The sequence below is a fragment of the Dioszegia hungarica genome (genome assembly GCF_025882075.1).
Source record: "Dioszegia hungarica strain PDD-24b-2 chromosome Unknown MKK02contig_6, whole genome shotgun sequence".
In the NCBI taxonomy this organism is placed as follows: domain Eukaryota; kingdom Fungi; phylum Basidiomycota; class Tremellomycetes; order Tremellales; family Bulleribasidiaceae; genus Dioszegia; species Dioszegia hungarica.
Window position 1 is genome coordinate 840160 of NW_026515768.1, and position 24821 is coordinate 864980.

Consider the following 24821-nt stretch of genomic DNA (forward strand, 5'->3'; position numbering starts at 1 on the left):
GCGGGTGAGAAGGTCAGTGCGGAACGGAGATGAGATGCAGATGTGAGAGCCAGCCCCAATTGCTTCCCAATTCTTCTTGCTGTTCAGCCTTTGCCTGTGCTGCCCTTGACGCGACTTTGACCACCGAGATGACCTACCTCATCCGATGGTGAACCAGTCGATGAGTCGTGATTCGCGACGCGTTCTCCCCGCTTTCCCCGCGTGCGTTTCAGATTTAGGCTCAAGTTTCCCCTTCAGGGCCAACGGACGCGTTTCACCCCGTTTCGCCACGTGGCGGCTAGTCTTCTAGATCTCGAACCGCCGCAAGGAGCTGCCAGGGCCTTGTCTTCCTTCAATGCTCACCATAATCGACTTACAATCACCCCTTAAACGATCGATTGCAACGGCACTCCTCTATTCGCAGGGGTCTGCCCTCGAGACACCGACAATCGAGCTGACCATACTATAATTGGCCATCCCCCCGTGCTTCCTTTGATACACTCGCCATCATCATCACGCACCCCGTGTCGTCTCCCCTGGCGAACGCGACATGGCTGGGTGCTGATGTACCTCTGAAACTAAGATCTAGCAGGGGCTGACCACCTGACCTTTCTTTAGGGGTATGGCCGTTAACAGCCAGCAGGCACGAGATCTCTTCAGGCGGGTGATAGGCTGACGTCCTGTGGATTGGATGACTGTCTTCTTCCTTTGCGATTTCCTTTGTCTGCCGCTGTTTCGACCGGTCCATGGCCGCCCGGATAACAGCTATATAAGCCTGCTCTTTTCTGCGCCTGTTATCGAATCATCTCACACATCCACCTCCGCTTGCCCCTCGAATCCACTCACCCTACTCATCCCCACCCTCCTAGTGTCCAACCTTGGACATTCACCCTCCATATCCTCTCAAGTCCACACTTCACACCCTCGCACCCTGATCCACAGTGCCGCTGCGACATGCGCACCTCGTTCTGGACCGCTCTTGCCGCCCTTGTGGCTGTCACTGTCCGAGCCGACACCTACCGGCTCGAATTCCACGCCGAAACGGGCACCACTTTCGAGGACCCCTGGGACGGGCACTTGGTGGTAGGTCCCGGCTGGATCTGGCAGCCTGTCAACGAGGGGTTCCCCGGGCTCGCCGTCTTCGCCAACATATACCCTCCCAATGCACCGCCTAAGAGACTCCGTGTAAGTGGCTCTTCTTTAGCCTTTCGCTCCATACCGCGTGCTAATAGACTCTCAGTGCGAGATCCAGGCGAATGACGCTACCACCGGTTATGACAAAGAAAATGCGAAACTGTTCTTCCGACCGGTGGTGGGGGCGACCTATGCGCTTGAGCTGGACACTTTCGAGTTCCGCTCGTGGAAGGTAGACTGCTGGGAGGTGTTCGATTAGACATAGGTCGCCAGCTACGGAAAATCGATGGACGGAGTATTCTTGACATGTAATTAGGGTATGCGAGGTGTAGCCATGCCGGGAGGTGGAAATTTTTGGTAGGCCTCAGAAGCGAACGAACAGCCGGATTCTTGCCAGTATGGAAACGTGTCTGAGCAGCCCTGCTTCTGCGGTATCGCAGTACTATGGCCGTCACATCGACATTGCCATTGCCTGCAAAGGGCAGATGATCTGCGTGCTGTTAGCGCCGTGAGCCTGGATTCGCTATTCGCAGTTACGTGTCGTGAATTTTTGCTGCACTACCGAGCGGTATGGTATATCTACATACTCTATCACTCAACCCCTGGCCCCCTACTACTGACCGTGCATGCCTCGCTCCTCATCTACAGTATCAGAGCCGTACACAGCCCACCCACCGCGCCCATCCCCATGATCCCTGCTCTGACAGCATTCAGCCCTTCGAAGCGCCTCAACAGTCCATCCAGCTCCTCTTTATCCTTCTCTACCGCCCCCGCCCCTCTCTTCTCCCTCTTGTCGTAAAGGTCCAACAGCGCATGGTTCGCCAGCGGCAGCATCACCATCACCGTAAAAGGCGCGATACCCAGTGTCCCCGCAGCAGCCACGCTGTACCCGCTCCGGGCGGAAGTACCAGCCGGGGACGAGTAGGCGAGGAGGCCATACAGGCCGGTACAGACTACCGAGAGTGTGGGGTAGATGTGCGATCCGGAGGAGAAGAGGGCTTTGACGTGGTCTAGCGCCCGAGCGGGGGAGTGGTCCACCGAGACGGAGCGGATGATGGGGATTGAGAAGTAGGAGAGGGTAAGGATGGAGCCGGCAGTAGCGGAGGAGAGGAAGGGAGCGAGGATGGTTGCGGCGGAGATGAGGTCGCGGGGGATGACGATTGTGGATGGCATGGTGGTAGGTGTGCTGGTGGGGCGATCTGGCGAAAGAGGACTTGAGGGGGTGTTTTTATGGGCGTTTCCTTCCTCCTCCATTTGCCACCCGCGGCGACCACCTCCGCGGCGCGGAGGGTCACCGTGACAATGATGTCACCCCTCCTTGAGCATTCCTTGTCAGTCTGGATCAGCGTTACATTCCTCGTGTACCTGGGTGACTGCTCCGATATCTATCGCCCATCCCTCGCATCGGACAAGAGCTGCGGTATGACAGCCGAAACGGAGCCGCCTCTGTCCCGAAGACCTCCGAAGCTCGCTTGCCCAACCCTTCGTTCGGACATCAGGGTACGGCAATGAAACAGCTCTGGTGTGATCGGCGGGATGTCCGAGCGGCATGAACGGGAAGCTTTAAGGGGAATTAAGCTAAATTTCCCCTGCCCATACCAGCATTTAGCGCACGGTCGACCAGTCGAGAAGCTTGTGAAGCCATGGGCATGTACATGTTGCCCGCAATCCGCAGACTCTCTTTATGATCTTCCACACCGCCACTCTCTGATGGACCCACGGCCACGCAAATGAAGATGATCACTCAGTACTCAGCACCTAGCCTCGCCGGGCATGTCGATCCCCCTCCGACTCATGCCAGTTCGGCGGAAAGAAGAAGGACAAGCTGCCAGACTGACGCAGAGACGCAACATGGTATGCTTGAATGTCATGACTATATACAGCTACAGCTACAATACGGCCTCCCTGCGGGGCGAGCTACGGTTTCTATCTACTATATGACAAACATGTGAGTGTGGGCCGTTAATGCTATGCGATGGTCGAAACTATATGAAGGTATGAAGGAAGGGGGAGGAGATACAACTGCTGACAACGTAGGGGCCGAAAATTGATACAACCGGAGAACCAAAGGAAGAGCGGGGTCGACCGTCCGCGCGAGAAGGGAAACCCCAAAGGCCCAAGACTGAGACGCTTCCACTACGCCCGCCTATTGCTGGAGGTTTGGGTACATGACTCGGAGGTCATTCGAGCTTGGCTGGCGTTCGATGGACTGGTGGACGTGAGGGAGGTGATGCGATGGCTCGCCGTGTCCGGGGGCCGGGTGGTGCATGTACGTCGCGCCGCCGTGGGGCATACCATAGCCGCCTGGTCCACCGCCCGGAGAGCCCATGCCGGGATAGTACGCCGTAGTACCGGAATAGGATGACATGTGAGTCGGGGATATATTGACGTAGTCGCCGTGGTGGGGGCGCTGGTGCTGGTGGTGCATCGCTTTTTCCGAATTGGAGCGGTAATGAGGGGGCGTCTCAACGTGGGAGTGGGAGAGGTGGTGTGCCGGGTAGTGAGAGTGGTGGGCTTGTGAGAGGTGGGAGGAGGAGTCGGGGTGGGAGTCGTACATGCCCGAGGCGGCAGAGAAGGCCGAGTCGGTCGAGGCATTGGTGGTAAGGGCGGGGATAGATTCGGTAGAGGTGCTCTCATACGAGTGCATGTGGGGAGGGGGCATATGCTCGCTCGGCTGGAGTGGGGCGGGGTGAATAGGATGACCGGGATGAGGAGCGTGAGTAGGGTGGATGGGGTAGCCGCCGACGTAAGGGAGCATGTGGGTGGAAAGTGCGGGCGAGATGGCTCCGGGATAGGTGGCAGACTGATCATCAGCTCAAGCACCCAGCCTTTAAACTGAAGTACTCACGTATTTCCCGATAATCTTCTTCAATGCCTGCCCCAAGATATCCCACGGAAACACCTTGACGTCCTTCTCGATGTTTCTCGGCTTGGGATTCGGGAACCCCATGATGAGCTTGAAGAAGTCCTCGCTCCCCGGCTTGCTCTTGCTGACCGTCAACGGCCTGAATCCCTCGAGGTTCCGCCTGATCCGGTTCTTCTCCTCGACGGTGAATCGATTTCCGACGAGCGCTTCGAGGAGGTAGATCGCGTCGACCGAGGTGACGTAGCAGAGGTTGTTGTCCTCGCGGAAGATGCAGGAGATGATGATGCTCTGCGTGTGCGCCGAGTACTTGTCCTGTGGGATACCCTGGAAGGCCGCAGTGATCTGCGTTCCATCCTGCTTGCGCCAGAATTGGACGAGGCGGCGTCGGTTGTTCCACTCGTCGGTTGTCCTGGAAATCAGCGGAGACCTTTCGCTTGCAAAAGCTACTCACCATCCCTTGGCCATGTTGTTTAGATCGCCGACGAGCTCCAGAGATGCCTTGCCGCCCGGTAGGTGAGTGGGTGTGGGATAGGGCGAGACGGGAGCCGAGGGTACTTGCGATGACCGTTGGAGAGGGGGATTTTCGGGAGCGACGTACATGGACGGGCCAGGTCCTGTTGGAACCCACGCTGCGTGATGAGGTGACCCGTACTCGGCTGACATGTCAGCTGACGATGCTAAGCTGATCAGTACTCACACTGCATAGATGGCGTGCCGTACGATGGTAGCGGCACATGCCCGGCGACATCAGGAGACGTCGAGTCGTACTTGAAGCCCGTTGACATCATGCGCCGATGGATGTAGCCATTTGGGCCTGGAGGAGCGGAGCGGTGAGATTCGAGGGGATCGCCAGACCGTTTGAGAGGATTCACTGAAGGTGCCGAGGTGTACCCGCCATAGTTGGGAACTGCTGATCAGCTCATTCCTGCCGGACCATTACTCAACTCACCTCTAGATCCCGACGAGAACGACAAATACGAGTAATCGCCCAACGCAACCGACCCCACAATCTCGACTCCACCCAGCAATACCTGTATCGAGACCGGCACCCTGTTCCCGCTCGCCGCCGTCGCCACCAAAGACCATCCCGGTACCTGCACCTTGAGATGCACCATCTGCCCGCTCGTCAATGGGTCCTGGATCTGGGTGACGGTGGTCGGCAGGGGATGTTGGCCGAATACGATACGGACCGCTCGATCCCTGGCTGGCGCTCCATCTGCTGACTGAGATGGCGATTCCGCGGGAGATGGTGGGAAGCAGAGTTCGCACTTGACGGTGAATTCTCCGCCGGGCGATCCCTGCATGACGGTCGTCTCGTGCACGCTGATCTGGTCTGACGAGAACGCAGGAGCGGGGGTGGGGGCGGGGGTAGTCTCGAGTGGCGGCGGTGGAGGAGCGGCGGGGAGATCATAGGAAGGAGGAGCTTGTGCCGGAGCAGGGGCCGCTGGCGACATGTAGGTGCGCTGTGGCGCGTTTGACCCTACTGATCCGGGTTGGCTGTAGGATTGGTTGAGTTGAGGAGTGGTGGGGGTGGCATAGTCGGTCTGCGGCGAGGCGCCGTGGGAGGGGTATGCGGGATCCATCCTGGATGGTATGGCCGAGTAGTATGGCCGGGGTAATCGAGGAGAGGCGTATTGGGATTGAGGGATGATGGGGCTAGGTGCCTGAGAGGGATAGGGGAGGTAGGAGGTGGATGCGTGATTACTGCCTCCACTGCGGATGGGACCGGGCGGCTGGTACAGCCGCGTCGGGGTGACGGGCGCCGAAGCGGGAATGTAAACGTCTAGGGGTGGTCAGCGGGATGCAGCTTTGGTGGAAGTGATAGAGGAATGGGAACTGATGGATACTCACCTGTTGGCCGAAACATGACGCAAGATGATCCAGATAAGGAGGGCGATCAAACAGATCCGAGACACATCCAAGACAAAAGGCGGAGAGTGAATGGGACGGGCGATATCGATAAGGCGCGGCGGGGAAAGGCGTATAGATGAGATGTGCGTAGCGGGAGAAGGCGAGCGGTTCGAGAGAAGGAACTTGAGTCAGCGATGGTCACTAGGGAGGCGGGCACATGCTGAAGCAATGATCAAGGTGAAGTCAATAGAGACGGGAAGACTGGACTGCACGACAACGCCCAACGCCTAAAAACGCCTGCTTGCGGTAATAGCTCATCGCCGCTCCGAAACGACCTCATCTCGCCTTCTGAGCTCCGAGAGACTCCCTCGCCCAGCCGATCTACGCACCCTGATACGCCCCACCCTGTTTGGCCATGGGCGCGGCGCCCGCTGTCTCCATCTGACGCCTACCACTCTTCCTCCCCTGAGCGGATCCAGCAATCTCTGCTCTTCGCCATCAAAATTTAAAAAAGATCGGCAAGGGAAAAGCGGGCTAGCATCGAAAGAGGATTAGATTGGCAGAGAGGGAGAGGGAGAGGGAGAGGAGGACAAGGTATGGGTCTGAAGGAAGAGAGAAACTTCTGAAACCGGCTGTAAAAGCTGAAGAGATGACGCCACTCCCCCTCCGATCAACCATAACCGGACGACATTACGCAATACAATGCCGGAAACGGCAACCGGGTTATCCGGTCCGTTCCGTCATCGACATCGGCGGCGATCGCCGCCCCGCCGCCCCCGCATTTTACCCCGCAACGCGTCACCTCAAGTCACGTCACGCCAGCCAGCCAACAACATACCAGATACCAAACACAGCAGAGATGGACAAGTACTTACCTTGCGTCAATGCAGCCAGTAGCCACCTTCGCACAATGCCTGTCCCTTGGCGATGCGGCGACTATGCCTGTGAGGAAGCTTGACGTCCGACGTGAATCCGATTTCCGGGTCGGGAGGGAAAAAGGCGGCGGAACCGGTTTCGGTCTCGGAGCCGGTGGGGGAGGAGAGTGACCTGTAGTACTGAACGCGGTGTCGAGCGCATGAAACCGTGGTGGTCGTCGCAGGCAGAACAGAGACAGAGGTGTGAGTCGTCAGTATCTGGTGGAAGAACAGAGGGGAAAGGCAGAGACAGGTCTCGTATAAGAAGCAAAACCAAGACCAACGGTTTGTTTGAGCTTGTGTCGGGGTGGAGCAGGCGAGGCGGGATCGGTGCCTGAGGGCGAAGCTGCGATATTGCGCCCCAGTCCCAGCTGAATGGGCCTAGAGGGTATGCTGCGGGTGGGTGTTTCATCTAGCGGAGCCGTGAAACTACTACTCCGAGGCAATCCGTCAGCCCCGCCGGCAGTGATAGATAGGCTCACGGGGTCGCTACGGACTATCACGCCTTCGCATCTCCTCGGATACCCATTCGCTGAACAGCGTGACTACCCTGACCCCAGAATCAAGACCGACCTGAAACAAACGTGCAGAATTTTCTAGAAAGGTGCCTTAAAGTACTCTTAAGGTACTTCTTAAGGTGCCTTAGCCAACGGATTGGAGCCGAAATTCATCCGAGACATCGATCGACAGCGTACCTATCAGTTGCCGAGGGCACTCGCAGCGCCTCTCACAATCTCTCAGCGCCATCCGTCGAGCGAGGTATTCATCCAGTACGTAAAAACTGGTAATCTCCGTGTGCATCCGCGTGCCCTTGGAAGGGGAAGAAGGAAGAAAAAGAAGATCGACGTCCACCTGCAATGCAGACGTGGACTGCGAAGATCTACATAGATAGCATCTGACGACCGACGAGCGGCATGCACATCTCGGCTCCAGGTGCCAAGCGGGAACAAGCTTAAGACCATACAACTAGCTAGCGCCACGCTGACGTGGTACACCTGGCTTCCGCGGTGCACCTCTCACTCATCCTCCTCTTTCACCTCGACTAGCTCTTCAACGCCACCGCCGGCGTCGCGCTCCTTCTCCTGGGCACCCCAATCCTCCGTCTTCTTGTTCCCGCTTCGAGCCGCCCCCCCTGCTCCATGCTCGGCCTTAACCCCGCCATCCCTAACCCCATTTTTCCACCTCTCGAATGCATCCTGATACCACCCATCCTCCCAGCACCGCTTCAGGACCTCCGCAAATACTCCCGCCCCGTCCAGCTTGCCCTGATCATGCACCTCTCCCGTCCGCTTAATCTCCTTCTTCTCGCCCGTCTCGTCGTCATGCTCATACTTCTTGCCTCCCGGTCGAAGAGCGTACCGAAGCGATCTGGTCCTTCCCATTTGGATGAACTTGCGAGCAGTATCGGCGCCTATGAAATCGTCCTTCTCTCTTCTTATCAGCTCGACCCACCGCCAGTACAAGAACAAGGCGAGAGACGCGCATGTACGACCTGAACATCCCCCAGATTACCTCCGAACTCTCCCTTGCCGCCGCCTCATCCTTGAACCTCCAAGCGCCCTTGATCTCTCCAGAGTACGGTGGCGTGGTGAACACCCCTTGCTCCGTCTTGAGTGCAGGGTAGGGGATCGGGTCTAGGTAATAGTCGTGCGTTTGATCGGGAACACGGTGCGTGATTGGCCTTGACACGGTCGATGAGGTCGAGGCACGGAGTCGAGAAGCCTTCACAGGTGATGCTTTGGGCATGCCTATGAAGGTGACGGGAAGATCAAGTGGGAAGGGCAAGGGCAGAAGGTGGACATCGAGCTCGGTGCTCATCATCAAGGTGTCGCTGTAACGGCGGAGACGGCGTGACGTAACGATGATGACCATGATCATGCATATGGCTAACAAGCTATAGGTGAAATTTCAACGCGATATCGATTTGGACCTTATACTCGTCACCATCTGCATCACCGAATGGCCATCCGCGCAGCTCGAGCGGTCATCCTGACCCGCAGAAGAGACCTCCCTGCATCATGTCTGCAACCATCGGTCTCGAGGATCAAGGTGCCTCGACCCGCAGCCCCGGCAGGGCTCACGGTCTGTTCGCAGATACTACTCCGCCATCTCGCCAGCTGCTTCTGGACTGGCTCGACCAGAACGGGGCGTACATCCACCCCAGCCTGCAGATTACCGAGATGGAGGACGGACCAGGCTGGCGGCTGACCTCCAAAGATAATATGGAGGCATTCGACCTGCGTGAGTGCTTCTTCAACCTCGATCCCGAGGGTCAAGCTGAACGCCAGTGTTCAGTATCCCCAAGCCCTCCCTCCTCTCCACTCGCACATCCTCCCTTCCTCCCCTGACTCTCTCTGATGGACCCATAACCAACATCTCAATCTTCCATCTCGCCCTTTGTCTACTGCACGAATGCCGCCTCGGCCAGCTCTCGCCATTCTACGGGTACGTGCAGAGCTTGCCGCGGGACACGACTGAGTGTCTCTTACCGATATTCTGGCATTTGACGGAGCTGGCTGGGGAGGATGGACCGAAAGGTCTGAGATGGCTTAAAGGGAGCGAGGTGGAGCGAAGGATGCAGAGCAAGGCAGCGGAGGGTTTGGGGTATGTACGTCCTCTTCCTCCTCTCCCTTACAGACGCCGCTGACCTCTCAGGATGACCTAGTCAAGTTCTATACCGCCACGTCTGCCCATCTCCCTTCTACTTCCACTCACCCGTCCCCATCTCCTCTCCTCGCCTTCATCCACACCTACACCCTCATCCTCACCCGAGCGTTCACTATCGACCTCTACCGCCCCACCGCCCTCGTCCCCTTCGCGGACATCCTGAACCACTCGTCCGACCCACATACCTCGCTCGCGTCCGATGACTTTGTGTGCCATCAGTGCGGATCGATGGGGCGGTGCATACACGATATCCTCGACCACGAGGGTCTACCATACCGGCTAAACGGGACGAGCCTGTCCAAGCCGCAAAAGTTCAAGATGGCGGGTATGCGGTCAGAGGAGGACGATACGGTCGAGCTGAGGGCGGAGAGGGAGGTGAAGTGCGGAGAGGAGGTGTGGAACAGTTATGGCGAGATTGGGGATGCGGGACTGTTGGCGGAGTGGGGGTTCCTCGGGGGAGAGTACGCGGGGGAGGGGTTGCTATGGAGAGCCGAAGAGGTGGATACGAAGGGCACGGCGTCTCTGGAGATCTGGGGACGGGTGATTGGCGTATATGCTGGCGAGACTGGCTCTCAGGCGGTGGATAGCGACCTCGAAAATCTCTGGGCTGGAGAAGGGGACGAGGAGGACGACGGCCAAGGTCTCATCTCACCACCATCGAGCGATACTGTCGGTCGATCCAAGCTCAACCTCTCTCTCTCCGGCCAGCTCTCATTCTCCCTCTTCCTCCTCGTCTACCTTGCCGCCGATCCACCTGAGGCCGACGACCCGCCAACGGATATACTGCACGATGCCAAGGAAGCAGCGGAGGAGATTGAGCGGGCGTACGCCGCGGTTGAGGAGCGACTGTCAGCTGAAGATGCTACACCTGCCAATGCAGAATCTCCCGCAGATCCACCGGCCAAAGCTCTTTCTTCCTCGGCGCTCGAGTGTGTTCATGGGGTGTTGGACCTTCTCAGGCGGCGGACAAAGGCAATGTACCGCTCGGACCTGTCATCGGATGAGGTACTGCATCTGCGAGATGTGAGTTGGTCCCCGCTGTTTCACGTCCGAATTGAGTGATGCTGACGGGCTCGCAGAACCTCCCACCCACGAGCAAATATACCAGGATGGCAATGACGCTCACGGCGGACGAGCGGAGTTTGTTGGCCACGACAATCAGGAGATGGGAGGATCTTGTATAGCGAAATTTTGGAGGAGCAAGAGGATGATTCGGTCTCTCCAGTCCAATGCAGGTGAAGACATGTCCACATATGCATGGACTTGCTTTCTACAATATGATATTGCACAACTACTTTACATCTATAAACACCGATTAGCCAATCCCACTGTTTCCCCTTCCTCCAAGTATCCAAGCTCTCCACAACGCATGACCCGTAATCCCTACTAAGACCCCGTCTAATCACCCTGGTACCTCTTGCCCCACATTGACCGCCCTGCCATAGGTCCATGATAATAAGAGCTGAGATATCAGCCTGGTCCTGCGAATTCCTTAGGCCATGGGCAGCTTACCTTGTATCCCTTTGTCTGCTCAGACCGGCCGCATCGGCCATATTCAAGCTGGTTTATCAGCACCCACCCTTCTCGGCCACAATCGACCAGAGACACGGAAAGCTCACTAGCCGAGAGAGCTGTACTGCGGTGCTCCGTGCGCAGCAGCACGTCCCTTTCCTTTCCCGCCGCCCGCATCGGCCCAGGGCGCACGACAGTAGACGCAAGTGACTTCCTCGCCTTTTCCACGCTGTCCACATGAGCTTCGTCGGCAGCTGTGCGTGGGTCTGGGAGCTCACCGATGTTATCGCCCACATCTGGAAACACTCCTTGTGCAAAGCTGTACTCGTTAGCTGTGTTCTTTTCGCTGATCCAGAAAGGCAGACTTACCATTCCCACATCCCGCCTCATCAAACACCAACTTGGAGCTCTTCAGATCCTGATCGGTCATTTCTTCGCAACAGCTAAGTACGTCAGCCTTGGCTTCTGCACATTCTGAACCTTCGTGAGGAGGCAATATACACTGGACAGTCATCCCCTACGACATCCTTCTTTGGCTTGGCGGCCGCGGCCGGAGGAGCTTCCACTGCCATCTCGGGCGCTCCGCCTTGGCCCGTCGCTTTGAGATATGCGGCCCTGACCGCTGCGGACGCGGTGTGCGCGTCAGAGGGATTCGCAGGGGCGGTTTCCCATACAGTTGCGAGCTCGGAGTTCTGCTATTGTCAGCTTTTTGCGCGTTATACTAAACGCTCCAAATACGTAAACTGACGGTAAGGCCCTTCTGGTACCAGATAGTAGATGAGACGGGAAGCTTCAAGACCTTCAAGCTGTCCAGTCAGCAACTACTCGCTTCATCGTCTACAGATACTCGGTGAAGAGGACAAGCCGGATAAAATTGACAAGACGAAGACGATGTGTTTGCAGGGCGAATTGCCCTTCATACAGTCCGGGCAGTCGCAGCTGGGCTTGGCGTCAATGATGACCGTCTACCAGAGCATCAGCTATAATTCTTGATACTAGCAGTCGTAGTGGGACTCACGTACACATTCCCAGTCGAGCCAAGCTGTAGACTTAGATGGTTTTGAAAAGGGTCAGGACGGCAAAAGCCAACTCACAACAGCATACTTCTCGGCTGCTTGCGGTCCCTCTCGGATCCTTCGGCGGGTCATCATAAACTGGAAAGTCAGCTTTATCGGTCAGAGTGCCGACCTGGATATGACCCACCATGCGCTGGGACATGACTCTTTCCACTGTAGAGTCAGCTGTGTGCTTCTCATCTCAAAGAGGGGTGAAAACATGGAAGCGTACTTCGTTCGAGAGTGGTCTTTGGTGCCCTAGAAGGTCAGCAGTCTCGCGCAGGGGTCTATCACGCAGTCAAGAGAATCGGGACGTACTTCTTTCGCTCGCTATACCATCAGCACGAGGACCAGGCATAACACGAGCGAAGGATGACATACCGAGCTGGTCTGTATTCTTTCGGCTCGGCAGCAGGTTTACGCTCCCTCTTGATGACGGGCAGAGCTGGAGGCGCACGCGCAGCAGCTGGCGGAGCGACATCCAGTCCATACCCACCGTAGGGGAGGGGAGGAAGGTCCAGGTTAAGAGCGATGGACGGGGCTTGCATATGTTCTGGCAGCTGAGCCGAGGGCGCGGGGGCCGCGACCGGGGCTGATCGAGCTACAGCCTGCGAGTAGGAGGATGGACCGGGGTAGGCTGTAGGGAGTGACCGAGCCGGAGGAGCCGAATACATTGCTCCATCATGGTAAGCAGCAGGAAGAGACCGAGGGGCGGGAAGAGGCCGACCCGCATGAACGGACGGAGCGACTCGAGCCGCAGGAGGCGGCACGTGCGGCCTTGGCTGGCTCGCAGAGGAGGATGCCTCGGCCTGGTCCCAAGCGCTTCGAGCGGCAGCCATCCGATTCGCCAGTGCATAGCGTCCCGATACATGCTCCTCGGCCTGTCGGCCTCCTGCAGACGGTGCTGAGGCTGCTGGACCAGATGGACCCGCGGCATTTCGGAGCTGGTTCAGCCTCTCCGAAGCCGCCGCTGCGCGCGCAGCCGGAAGCGGTGGGGCTGAAGCCGAGGCTACTGGTTGCCGAGGGCCAGGTACGACCGCGTCGAATTGATGGAACCGGCTTCGCTTGCGTTTGGGAGGCTCGTCCGCCAATAGATCAAGCGAGCCGCCGGGGGCGGTGGAGGCGGAGGCGGACGCCTGGGCGAGGTCGCGTTCGCGCTTGAGCCTTATGTTGTCTTGAACGGTGCGACGAGGCATCTTGTTTGAGGAGCCGGATGATGCGAGCTCGTCTATGAGCTGCTCTCCAGGATGGTCAATGTGAACAAGGCAAAGAGATGTACAGAGACAAGAGAGGATAGAGGTGGCGGGCGAGCAGCTGCGAGCAGGCGGGCGAAACTTGGCTGAGTGGGGGTGACGTAAAGCCGACGATGGACGCGCGGGGGTCCGCCGACTGACCCCTTGATGTCACTCTTCATCTATCTCAGGTTGCCACGACTGCAGCTTGGGGCTATGATCACCCCGTGCACTCGGAGAGAATCAGCGAGGGCAACTATGGGCCTGACGCGTTAAAAGTGAGGTGTGCAAGGTGGGAGGTGCACCTATATCCCCTTCCAGATACAGCGCTCACCATCGGCTCACTCCTCCTTATACTTGGCCATCAAGAAGGTGATATTATTGAATTTAATGCTGATGAGAAGCCTGAGTGGGTGAGAAGGTCAGAGCGCTGACATTGGCTGTTCCGATCAAGGGCTGGGGGTCGAGCGGGACTTGCTGATGCCGCCGCAACACCCCTAAAGAGGGACCGTGCGCGATGCTAGCGAGATCACGCGCCTCCATCGTCTCCCCGGTCGTCTCTCTTGTACTTCATTCACCTTCCCCCACTTGCAGTCATATCTACTGAGCACTAGCCATCCCTATCCGCGCTCATCCAAGATGCAGCCCCCGTCTCCAACATCTTCCTTTCGTGTCAAGCGCGAGTCGAGCGTCGTTTCGTCCTTCTCTACTTCGTCCCGGTCGAGGCGGTCCGAAGGTGGCAACTTCCTTCCTCCGCCGATCGGCCGAGGCAGAGTGCCCTTCACTCCTGATCTGGAGAACACTCCCACCCAAGTGAGTCAGCTCATCTCACCGCGAATGGGTCTACATCGCTGTCAAAGCTGATCAGAACAGCTTCCCGACGTTACCGGCCGATCCGACCTGGCCAACTACAGCACAGCCGAGTATCTGAAGAATCTCCTCGATACGGACGACTCGCTCCCTCCTCCCCCCTCCTCGCCTTCAGACCAAACCTCATCCGAGCCCTCTCGACCATCCGCTCTCCCTCGGATCTCCTCCGGCGCTGCGAGCAGCCTCCTCTCCGAGGCCTTCCGACGCGAATACTCGACGTCGGCGAATGACGAGCGCAAGCGCGCTTACTCAACCATGTACACCGAGGAGGAAGAGGACCGAGCGTCTCGGTCCGTCCGCGCTCCGTCTTATGCCGGCTCGACGGTCGCCCAGTCCGACTCTGGAGGGAGGAAGAAGTTCCGCTCGGATAGCCAGCAGCCTGGTCAGGCGCTCATCCTGCCTGGTCTAGGCGATGGTCGGACTCGCAACGTCAACGACAAGTCCCTCTACGGCGGTCAAGATGTCGGCGTCGGAGTCATCGGCAGTCAGGCATACCTCGAGACGTGCGAGGAAGAGGCAGCTCTGCAGCAAGAATGCGATATCCCGATGCCTGAGGCCGCATGCGACTGGAGTGTCCGTCAGATCGAAGGGGAAGAGGAAGGGACGCGCTTCATGGTCGGTCCGCATATCGTCAGCCTCGAAGAGGATCTTCCGCCGCTCGCTACCGAGCACCCAGCCAGGGTGTGGAACTCGGTCCTCCACTCTCTGCCGCAGGAGTTGGTCCCGACGGTGCAATGGAAGTATGAGAAGGTCATGGCTGGGGATGATGAAGATGACGGTAAGCTAATCTAGTGGTGGTCCAGGCCTAATGAAGCTGACGTATCAGAACCAATGCACATCTGCCAACTCACCCTCTCCCTTTCGCCTGACCATCCGGCTATCAAGAGTCACCCCTCCTTCTCCAAGCTACCGACCAACAGGCACACCGCCGAGTACATCACCGCCGCGGCAGCTATAGGCGGGAGTAAGACTTGGACTGGAGAGGCTAAACCGGTCAAGGTGAGTATGGGATTGCGCTTGAGTCAACGGCATAACTGACCCACCAGAGCGAGGCGACCAACTCCGCGCTCTTGGAGTGTATCTCCTCGGGTGCCTTCAAATGGCTGCACAGCTCGGCTCTCGAGGAACCTGTCACCGGCTCCGTACCTCGCGAGGCCACCGCAGCTCGTCCATCTTTCTCGTCGACTCCGCCCGGTCATTTGAACGAGATGCTCATGGGCGATCCTGCGACATCTCCTTCCCCCTCAGGCGAAGCAGGCGGAGCCGAGGATCGCATTGGGCCCGTCCAAAGGGGAGAGGGTCAGCCTGAGATGGGTCCGAAGAGCGGCGGGTCGCCGGCGAATGGTTCCAGCGTTCTCGTTGAGCCCACCCACCCGCCCGCCCCCGGTATTGGTCGGATCAAGGCTGCTATCAGCGACATGCTCGCCGCCCTGCCAACCTCTGTCAAGCCGGTGTTCTCGCTCACTGTCGAGTGGGATGCATATGCGAACAGTACGTTCCCTCTTCCTCCTCATCTTCCGAGCGGGAGCTTGACAGACTGAGCTGATTGAACAGCCTTTGTCGAGCGGCTGCATACCGGTGCCGACTCCGTCACTCAGCGATATTCAGCCAACAGCGACGTCGACTCTCCGACCTTTGGCGCCGCCGTGCTCAAGGCTGCGACCGCTGGTGGGCTCGAAGCGTTCCTCAAGCACTTCGACAAGATGCATCGAGCTCTCACAGGTCAGCAGCGCTTATCGGACTGTGCCGTCTATAACGGTGCGGACCCCATCGAGGTGCCGGCGATGGATCCTGCGATTGGGGAGGATACGCTGGTGGACTGGGTCGAGCAGATCAAAGGTGAATGCGACTCCTCAGTTTTGAGCACAGGGCATAACACTGACTCTGCTAGCTTTCTGTCGATCAAACGGTCTTCGGTACCCCGTCTACAGCCAGGATGTGGAGAAGGTCAGCGGAGCTATCCAGTTCAGATCTTCAATGAAGCTCGAGGAGGACTATTTCCGTGCCAAGTCAGTTGTTAAGCTGCCCGGATGGTGTGCCGCGAACTGACTTGTACAGCTCCACATACGGCACGATCCTCCAAGCCAGACAGGAAATCGCTCGGTGGGTGTTCAGTCAGCACTTCGGTCAGAAAGCCAGTGTGATCGAGCACGACTTCCAGCACGACGGAGGGTTCAAGGGTGGCCGAGGTGGGCGAGGTGGCAAGCGTGGGAGGGGTAGGTGGTAAGGGATGGAAGGGACGTCCAGCCCGGCATCCAAAGTTGCTCGCTTATACCTGTACTAGCACAGTGCGACGCCGTATGTAAAACTGTACAATATGACATGTGACGCTACTCATCGTACGTTACGCTAGCACTGATCGCAACGGGCGAGCCATGAAGACACATTCCTCCCTCTATCAGACCTCGTAGTCCTGTCACAGACTGCCCTCCGCCAGCACGTCCTCGCCATCCCCATACCCCTCATCGCCATCTGGATCCCCAACTCCACCTCCACTCGAACCCGCATGGAAGATGATAAGCATGTTTTCGCCCGCGAATCTGACCTGTTTGGTCGAGATGTGCGCCCGCCGCCGCGTGGTAGATGTGGTGGAGCGATGGTGTGGGAACATGCATTGGCATGCGGGAAGTGTCTCTCCAGCTCGGAAGGGGAGGGGTTTGTAGAGGGTGTGGTTTGAGGCGGTGATGTGGATGAAGAAGGGGAGCGCGCTGAGGAGGTCCAACGTGTCGGCGGCCTCTTGTGACTCCGTCTCGATGGCCATCCGAAGCAGTCTCGTCGCTGCATGACGCTCCTGCTACTATCAGCTTATCCCCGTAGATCAGTCGGTAGGACAGCAGACGTACTATCGCTCCCCTTCGCTGTCGTACCTCAGAGATGCCCACCGCAAGAGGTGAGACTTCGGCGACATTGTCACCAGCGCCTGATATGCCCATGCAGAGCTTGCCGAGGTAGTGGGAGGGGGACCATGGCGTCTTGGCGGTGGGCCCGAAATGCGCTGGTCGTCGGCCGTAGCGGATGTACTTCTCGAGAGCGAGGGGGTCTGGGCAGTGCCGTAGGGTGTCTCTGGGAAGCGTGCGCGTATGCGTGGGCGGGGCTGGCTGTTGCGCAGTGTAAGGTACTTGCTTGGCAGCGAGAGTGGTCTTGTGGGTTGTGTCTTCCTCAACAAGCATTGTGAGTGATTGAATGTGCTATAGTGGGAGCGTTGGACTTGAGAGTGGGAGGCGAGAATGTATGATCAGGCTCTCCCTCGCAGGTGTCCTACTCTTATACCTGGCTCACGGGCTGTGTCCACCGCGTCAGCCGATCTCTACCCAGTGCCCATCGCCTCAAACACGGGGTAACCATGACATCGCACCGGGATCGCGGTCGACTCGCACACCCTACCCAGGCTGTCAGCTTACTGTTGTGACTATTTGGACCGGCGGATGGCCGGGATTCGCTCGATACATGGCGGGCCCTCACTTCAATGCTGTCCGACAGCTTCCGAGTGAGTCACTCCACAGGCACAGCAGGAACGTGTTCACCGGTGTCAGCAGATTACCTTACTTCGGCAGGGCCTAGAACTCCTCCAGGTACGACCGAGGCCTGCTTTTCGCATGGCCTAGAACTTCGCGGATAATGCTGGAGGTCCTGGAAGACCTAGAATGTATCGTAAGCATCCGAGCCTGTCATACTGACGGACGAATCAGAGTGAGACGTGTTGACAGGTCAGCGTCACGCGCGCCAAGATGGATCTCAGATCCCCCGTCATCTGAAACGTCATCCGAAAACCTGAAACGGCATCTGAAACACGGTGGGCCACCCAGAATCAAGCAGTCAAACCCTCTGCTCTTTCAAGCTGAGGATGCCCATATCCGCGCAAATGATCGCTTGGTGGGCATACAGCGTGCCTGGTATAGCTAAGGGCCAATGCATAGCTAAACATGAAGCCTTCTACAACCAGGCTGGCGTACAACAATGATGACATATTTACGAAATTTTGGTTTGGGACGTGAACAGCAGACAGCGTAAAGACCGGAAAGCTAACGAGTGTGGGGGGTCTATGTAGTGGGTAGACTCAGGACTGGCGAGCAGGAAGAGCTGTCCCTCCTGCTTGACCGGGGGATATATCGATCGGAACGTGTGGGGGAGTGACGAGGCGGAGTGGGGAAAAGAGCGTTCGTTGCGGGGGTCGTAGCGTAGAGAGAAATGAGGTCATATAGATCGTGAGTGGGCGTGAAAAAGAGTGTACTACCAGAGCAGTCTGGCAGATTCTAGAGACCGCAGGGAGCGTGCGAGATGGGGTAGCGAGGAGAGTGTCTGGGTTGACTTGACTGTCCGGCGGGTCATGAGGGGGAATCGTCATAGGTGGGAGGGAGATACCGACGGAGTGATTGAGGAGAGTATGCGATGGGGGTCGATGGCAGGGATTGACCATGCCGATACGATGAGGATACCGAGGCGAGGCCTAGACGAATGTCGAGATCGACACTGACTAGAGCCCTCGGCGTGTTTGGGGTGCGGAAGGGAAGCTCCAGGGGACGCCTGCCTCGATCGCTTGCTCCGCTTGGCCATGAGCTCAGCGACGGGGATGAGCTGATGCGTCAGCTCTGTAAGTCGAACAGCCAGAGGTAAGAGCAACATACCTCGAAGTGGGTGTTCCCCCAGACCCAAACCCGCGGGACCTCGATGGTGGCCGGCGGTTTGGCGAAGATGAGCGCCTTGGAGCTTGCGGACCAGTCACCAAAGTAATCCTCCAGCGACTCTGGCTCTTCCTCGGTACAGTCCTCGCCGACCAGCTCTCGGGCGAGTCGCTTGTGATCAGGGGTGACGCGGACAAAGTCACCCGGGCCGAACCAGACGCGCTTTGGGGAGGGAGCAATATCGGCGAGGCTGTAGAGGGGTGAGGGGAGTGGCGAGGTAGGCATGGGTGGGTAGATTAGGCGACGTGGAGCGACGGTCAGAGGGGGTGGGTCTGCAAATACCAGATCGAGGCCGGGAGAGGGAAGGTTGGCGTGGTCGACGGTGAGTCTCTGTGGGATAGCAGGAGTGGGCTCCATGAGACCGAGGTCGATCGGCGGTGGGAGGAGGGAGTGGGAGAGACGGATGAGCTCCTCTTCCTCTGCATCCTCGCGGTCAGACATGGCCATGAGTGTCTCGGCAGTGTGGTTAGTCTGAGGGGTCAGCTAGGCCTTGACTGGATAGACAATCGCCTCAAAGGAGAGCACTCACGACACGCCAGATCCTCCCTTTGACAGCATCGTCCGACAGATACAGCATGCCTGTCTCCTCATCGACGTACTGACCCTCCAAACCGATGGTACCGCCGGGGCTGGGAAGAAAGGCGGGGTTCCAGATGGTGTTGCCCTTGATCGACACCTCGCCTTTGCGATCGTGCCGACCGATCATGGCCGGTCTGCGTCCGCAGCGACGATAGGTGACCGACTCGTCATAGGGAGTGGACGGGCTGTTGCTGTCCGGGGGCGAGGGATGATCGAAGGCGGAGACCAGCTCAAAGGCGACCCGACGGGGGGTGAAAGACGTCATGGGGGAGGGCGGGATCGAGGCGGGGCGATGTGGAGGGTGGGAAGGGTGAATGGAGAGGAGCGTGGCAGGCGCGCTAAGGAGAGGATATAGGGGAGGGCGTGAGGCCTAGATCGTGACGACTGTTGACGGGGGTGTGTCTCGGTGTCTGTGGGGACGAAGGCAAGGATGGCGATCAGGTGGTAGACAGGCGTGCCTGTGCGGTTGCCGTTGTATTGGGGGATGCGTAGTTGATCGGAGGCTTTGATGAGATGATGATGCAGGCGGAAGATGAGGGATGACCAGGCAGCGAAAGGAATGTGTAGCTTGGAAGCTTTGGACTTGGAGCTCTCGGAGGGATGTACAGATACCGCTTCCTGCATGCGCTTATATGATTCCCACGATAAGCTCCGATTCCCACGGCATTCAGTTCCATGTTGTGCCCTGTCCCTGCAATGTCAATGTCCACAGAGCGAGTCAGACATTAGAGGAAGCGAACAGTATTCCAAAAGTGGCGACAGAGTAGTCAAGGAGGGCCAGTGTTGGCAAAAGATGCTAGGGCGTCAGCTCGATCTCGCGAGCAGCAGGGGATCGTGTAAGCTAGTTGTATTCTTTAGAGATCGGGAGGAGGTCGAGGCCCCGATCTGGATTCCTCGGTCCTCCCGACGCCCACGATACGCGCATCAGACTGAGACCGGCACCAGAGAGAAAGGGAAAACGACTTTTCTCAGTGTTTTCTGCCATCTTCGGACGCGGAATGTGGTGCGATGGAACACGCAGCCCCTGGTATCCATTCGGTTTCAGATCTTCAGATGCGATCTGCTGATGTCAGCGGTCTGAACGTCTGAGTCCTGCGCTGAGATTCTGGACCGTCAGCACGGAGCAGACCGGGGCGTCTCTAGCGAGTAATTAGGTTTCAAGTATGAGGATACTTTGCGGAGGTTCCGGGGGAATTCGATACGCGAGTAGAAGTAGGGATCGACGATACTTGTCCTTGCCTCCTTACCGATCTGCCCTGGTCGCCTGTAATCGACTGACAAAGGCGAGACATCTGCATGTGAGGGGTAAGCACAGATGTATACTGGTGCCTAGCATGTCATATAGCCCGCGAGATTATTGACATCGACCAAGCTCAACGAGCAGTGCCACAAGTCGACCATCACGCGCGGTAGTCGGGCTGAGATCATAATTAGAGCAGATGAGCATCTGTCCCCAAACACATCTAGATATACATGCCTGCCCACAGGTCCTTGGAGATTCTCCGTACTCTATCATTATTTCTCGGCTCCATCATCTCCCTTTCCCCTTCTCGCATGCCCATCGATCGTCTCGTCTACTTGATGCGCTCCCTGATCTTCTTGACCACACTCCCCTTCCTCCTCATACCCGACCCCTCCGTCCCTTGCCCCTCCACCCCCAGCCCAAAGTCCGGCGTCGTTGCTCTCCGATGCACCTCAATGTCTGCAAAGTCCGGCATGACCTGTCCGACCGGCGGAGGGGGCAGATACTTGACCCTATCGAGCGGTCGGAACGCTTCCCCATTGCCCTTCCCGTTCCCGCTTCTCTCGCTCTTCCCTCCAGCCCCAGACTCCGTCGCTAGCAGTCCACCGCGTTGACTGATCGACGCCGGAAGAGCAGGAACGGGTGGGATCCCCTTTGCCCTTGTTGGACTGGACGATCCCTTCCTCCCCCCTCCTCCTCCCGAGGATTGGTTTCGCACCTTTGTATTGGGCGAATCGACAAAGACAAACTCCTTCTCCGTTTCAGACCGGACGTGCCCGCCTGGCGTGTCCGCATGTATAGTCTCGACCGCATCGTCAAACTGCGCACCGCCCGCTTGAGAGGGCTGGGGCACGAGATTGACCGTCCGACCCTGAGGCTGAGATTGGGCCTTGTTGGGCGTGGTGAAGGGGTTGGCGTTGGTATTGGAAGTGTCGTAAAGGATTTCGTCTCGCTCGTTGGGAGATTGGAGGGGGAACTCGGTGGACGGCGAGACGGGGAGGACCGATTTGGACGGAGAGGCCGACCGGAAGGGGATACCGGATTTGCCGTCGCGCTGACAGTGGAGTCAGCGATGGCGTCCCCTCCGTATTTTCCACCGCTAGTCGATCCTCTCAATACGCTCTCCTGGCATGGGCGTGGGGCTGAACGACCCGCCCCACCCCTTCCCTCATACCCCTATACCCCTCGCGCTCCCGCTCATACCCATCATCCTCCACATCCGCATCCGCATATCGATCATCCACCATCTCTTCCTCCTCCCTCACTCCCCCTTCATACCCATCATACCCCCTCCCCACACCCGCACCGGGACTGGCGCTCATCGACATGCTCCCTCTACCCGCATATCTGCGCCCTCCTCCCTGGATGACCACCGGCGCAGTACCCTCCCCTTCTTGCCCAGCTACTGACCCCGATCGCGTACGCACCATTGTCTTGAACTTCTGCATGAGCGATTTCGTCCGCTTGACTCCTCCGCCGGCTGCTGGCCGACCCGCAGAACCTGCGCCGGGGAGATCAGCAACGCTGATGGGCGCATTCTCGTTTGTTGGAGAGGGTAGCGCTTCTTTGCCGTACGAGTCGGCACGGGATCCGCCGAGCCTGAGACCGGGAGACCGGACGGGCTTGGCGGGTACAATATCGGCAGTGAGTCCGTCCATCCCCACTGAGCGTTAGCTGTGTTCTCACACGAGATGGCTTGAGGCAACTCACGATGTCCAAGCTCTTCGTTCGGAGAAGCGCCGAAAGCCTCCCATGGTTCCGCTATCACATCAGCTCCACCCCATTCTCAAAGACAAAGAACTCACGCTCATCCGTGCCCCAAGCAGCCTTCAACGCCCTCTGCTTTTGGTCCCTTTCTCGCTCCCTCTCGAGCCTCGCTAGCGTCGCCTCATCCTGCGGCTGCTTGGCATCGGGAAAGTAGCCTCCGCCCGATGGAACACTGGTCGAGTATTGTCCAGTCAATCCACCGCCGCTCACTCGACGATTGACGGGGATGCGTGCGGGCGCCGGTGGCGGAAGGGCCGCTACGATCGGGGCCGCTCGGGGATGAGAGTGATGTTCATTCTCCTGGATGGTCGTTGTTTTTCGCGTGGGGGCGGTGGATGCCAGGTTCGAGGAGCCGGTACTGGCGGCAGGAGCTGGGGTTGACGAGAAGACCTGCATGGGCCCTTTGGTCTGGTTGACGTTCCGAGAAGGGGCAGCGGCGTCGTATGGACCAGCGCTATTCATCAGCTAAAGCACTGCACCAAATGATAGAGATGACAACGTACTGATGCCACACTATAATCGTCAGCTTGGTCGCAATCGTATTCCTGGTCATGATAACTCACTAGCATCCCCCAACCCGGTCGGATCCCATCGATCAATAATATCCGCATGCTTACTCCCCTTCTTCTCCGCCGCGGCCTTCTTCTGACCCGCCGTCAATTCCCTCATCGGCCCACTTTCGACGGCGTACGAGTCTGTTGAGAGGGACCGCCTGGGCCGACCTTTCGGGAGAGGCTGGGCGTCGGGGGAGGTGGCGAGGAGGGGGGTCTGAGAGGCTGACGAGGGCGTCGTACTGTTTAGGATATGGTAGGGGGCGGATACGTATGAGCCGGCAGAGGAAGATTGAGGCGGGTAGGATTGGTTGGAGAGCATGGTCAGCTATGGTCTCTTTTCGGTAGATTCAGAGAAAGAGAAAGAGTGAAAGCAATAGAGATAGACGTCGGAAGAGGAGAGGCTTATGGTATCATCCCCATTAGGGTAAGCTATCCTTTGACCAACCCCCTTTGCGCAACACGGAGGGGAGGGGTAATGGAAACGGTCATATCCCAAGCCGGATGAGGCAGGTGCGCCATCGTAGCTCTCGCACCGCCGCAGCCAAGGTCTTTATCGGAGAGGGTAGACTCACGCAGTGTTTGCCCGACTGAACTTCTGCCTTGAAGGCGCCACGACTCCCGCTGCCTCTGGACTCCTATGCTTCGTTCCATTCCCCGCCGTCCCTTGAGACTGATGCACGTCCTCCTCCTCAAACGGGTTCATCACCGCCGCCCCTCCTCTGCCCATCGTGGGCTGCACCAGACCACTCATGTCCGGGCTGGAATGGCTGTATCCGTGTCCCGGCTGGAACTGGAAACCTGCAGTGGCGTTGCTGTTGAGATCGGGCGAAGCTGAGAAGTCTGGTTGCGCGCGGAAGTTGGCCGATGGCATCCGAGGGGAAGGGGACCTGCGTTGGGGCGCGATGGTAGGTTCGAGTGGGCGCGCGAGGTACGTTGATTGTTGGGCAGAAGGGGAAGGGGAGGGGGAGCGGATCTGCACCGAGTCCCGAACGGCCTGCACGAGGTCGTCGTCTGCCGCCGAATTGCTGTTCCCGCTAGCGTACCGCGCGAGATTGGAGAATGACGAAGTGGACGGAGGGAGGGTGAGGTAGTCTGTCTTTGTTGTTGTGGGGTTGTTGTTGCGGGGGGACGAGCGCGAGGCCGTGCGCGAGCCTGAATGCGATTGCGATTGCGCGTCCTTGGGTGGGAGACGTGGTGCGCCCGGCGAGTTGTTGGCTGAGCCTGTACGCGACTGTGACTGAGATTGTTGATGTATGGAAGGAGAAGGGGTACGCGACGGCCGAGAAGCTTGGTTGGCTTGGCTTTGGTATTGAGAGGACGACATGCTCCTTTGTCTCCGGTCCCTGACGTGTCGTGTCGAGTTGCAATTGTGTGTGGTTGGCGAAGCTTCGGTGAAATAAGCTCAGAGGTATGCTGTGTGCCGTGTACGCCCTGTTGAATGAATGTAGCAAGGCTATTGTTGTTGACAGCTGCTTGAGCGAGCGAGACAACTGTACCAGGTACGCGGTGCCACTGTAGCTGTGCGGCGGAATGAAGCGGTGGTGGGGAAAAGAACGGGGCAGAAGATCGAGCACCTGGCTCAGGGTCCAAGCGCTAAGCGGATCCAATACTCATTCCGCCGGGGGATTATCACCCGAAGTCACCCCGACAAGATAGCGACCACCTCCTCTGCTGCTCTCTACCCCAGTCGTAGCAGCTGCTGCTCACGCTCCAAAGCTGGTTGTATACGTGTGCATACGCTTCTATCAGATTTCCCTTCTCACGAATTATACTCAATTTTTACTGAAAAGGGGTGGAATTAAGAGGAAGGAAAAGTTGTGTATATGGACAAAGAGGAAGTAGGGGCAAATGCCCCACGAAGAGACGATGAAGGTGGGAACGACAATGGGTATAGATTTGAAAGATAAAGAAACAGC

At 58.0% G+C, this 24821-nt stretch overlaps 10 protein-coding genes across 10 annotated transcripts; 3 read left to right on the forward strand and 7 right to left on the reverse strand.

Annotated features, from left to right (window-relative positions):
* Nucleotides 1-933: 933 nt before the first annotated feature.
* MKK02DRAFT_42479 (uncharacterized protein) lies at nt 934-1372 on the forward strand (the record flags this gene model as incomplete). Its single annotated transcript, XM_053092008.1, has 2 exons — nt 934-1164; nt 1220-1372. 2 exons carry the CDS (start codon nt 934-936, stop codon nt 1370-1372), a joined length of 384 nt encoding a protein of 127 aa, XP_052947869.1.
* Nucleotides 1373-1755: 383 nt separating this feature from the next.
* MKK02DRAFT_42480 (uncharacterized protein) lies at nt 1756-2286 on the reverse strand (the record flags this gene model as incomplete). Its single annotated transcript, XM_053092009.1, has 1 exon — nt 1756-2286. The coding sequence occupies one exon, from the start codon at nt 2284-2286 to the stop codon at nt 1756-1758; it is 531 nt and encodes a 176-aa protein (XP_052947870.1).
* A 1657-nt stretch (nt 2287-3943) lies between these two features.
* On the reverse strand, nt 3944-4387 carry MKK02DRAFT_22732 (uncharacterized protein; the record flags this gene model as incomplete). The annotated part of the gene is made up of 1 exon (XM_053086619.1): nt 3944-4387. A coding segment is annotated over one exon (444 nt), but the record flags the coding sequence as incomplete, so codon positions are not given.
* Nucleotides 4388-7925: 3538 nt separating this feature from the next.
* MKK02DRAFT_14696 (uncharacterized protein) lies at nt 7926-8349 on the reverse strand (the record flags this gene model as incomplete). Its single annotated transcript, XM_053085547.1, has 2 exons — nt 7926-8171; nt 8224-8349. Coding segments are annotated over 2 exons (372 nt in total), but the record flags the coding sequence as incomplete, so codon positions are not given.
* A 413-nt stretch (nt 8350-8762) lies between these two features.
* On the forward strand, nt 8763-10595 carry MKK02DRAFT_42483 (putative phospholipid metabolism-related protein; the record flags this gene model as incomplete). Its single annotated transcript, XM_053092010.1, has 4 exons — nt 8763-8985; nt 9033-9352; nt 9400-10434; nt 10491-10595. The coding sequence occupies 4 exons, from the start codon at nt 8763-8765 to the stop codon at nt 10593-10595; spliced, it is 1683 nt and encodes a 560-aa protein (XP_052947873.1).
* Nucleotides 10596-10809: 214 nt separating this feature from the next.
* On the reverse strand, nt 10810-13174 carry MKK02DRAFT_42484 (uncharacterized protein; the record flags this gene model as incomplete). Its single annotated transcript, XM_053092011.1, has 14 exons — nt 10810-10873; nt 10924-10971; nt 11031-11152; nt 11202-11242; nt 11293-11366; nt 11425-11618; nt 11672-11729; nt 11803-11888; nt 11942-11965; nt 12018-12077; nt 12127-12152; nt 12211-12236; nt 12297-12308; nt 12360-13174. The coding sequence occupies 14 exons, from the start codon at nt 13172-13174 to the stop codon at nt 10810-10812; spliced, it is 1650 nt and encodes a 549-aa protein (XP_052947874.1).
* Nucleotides 13175-13849: 675 nt separating this feature from the next.
* Nucleotides 13850-17255, forward strand: MKK02DRAFT_31598 (uncharacterized protein; the record flags this gene model as incomplete). Its single annotated transcript, XM_053088339.1, has 10 exons — nt 13850-14023; nt 14084-14858; nt 14907-15079; nt 15127-15571; nt 15635-15919; nt 15972-16089; nt 16139-16296; nt 16492-16640; nt 16885-16970; nt 17033-17255. The coding sequence occupies 10 exons, from the start codon at nt 13850-13852 to the stop codon at nt 17253-17255; spliced, it is 2586 nt and encodes an 861-aa protein (XP_052947875.1).
* Nucleotides 17256-18421: 1166 nt separating this feature from the next.
* On the reverse strand, nt 18422-19606 carry MKK02DRAFT_31599 (uncharacterized protein; the record flags this gene model as incomplete). Its single annotated transcript, XM_053088340.1, has 3 exons — nt 18422-18655; nt 18706-19233; nt 19292-19606. 3 exons carry the CDS (start codon nt 19604-19606, stop codon nt 18422-18424), a joined length of 1077 nt encoding a protein of 358 aa, XP_052947876.1.
* Nucleotides 19607-20915: 1309 nt separating this feature from the next.
* On the reverse strand, nt 20916-23224 carry MKK02DRAFT_42488 (uncharacterized protein; the record flags this gene model as incomplete). The annotated part of the gene is made up of 6 exons (XM_053092012.1): nt 20916-21638; nt 21745-22247; nt 22295-22345; nt 22390-22805; nt 22855-22864; nt 22915-23224. 6 exons carry the CDS (start codon nt 23222-23224, stop codon nt 20916-20918), a joined length of 2013 nt encoding a protein of 670 aa, XP_052947877.1.
* Nucleotides 23225-23473: 249 nt separating this feature from the next.
* Nucleotides 23474-24229, reverse strand: MKK02DRAFT_42489 (uncharacterized protein; the record flags this gene model as incomplete). The annotated part of the gene is made up of 1 exon (XM_053092013.1): nt 23474-24229. One exon carries the CDS (start codon nt 24227-24229, stop codon nt 23474-23476), a length of 756 nt encoding a protein of 251 aa, XP_052947878.1.
* Nucleotides 24230-24821: the final 592 nt, after the last annotated feature.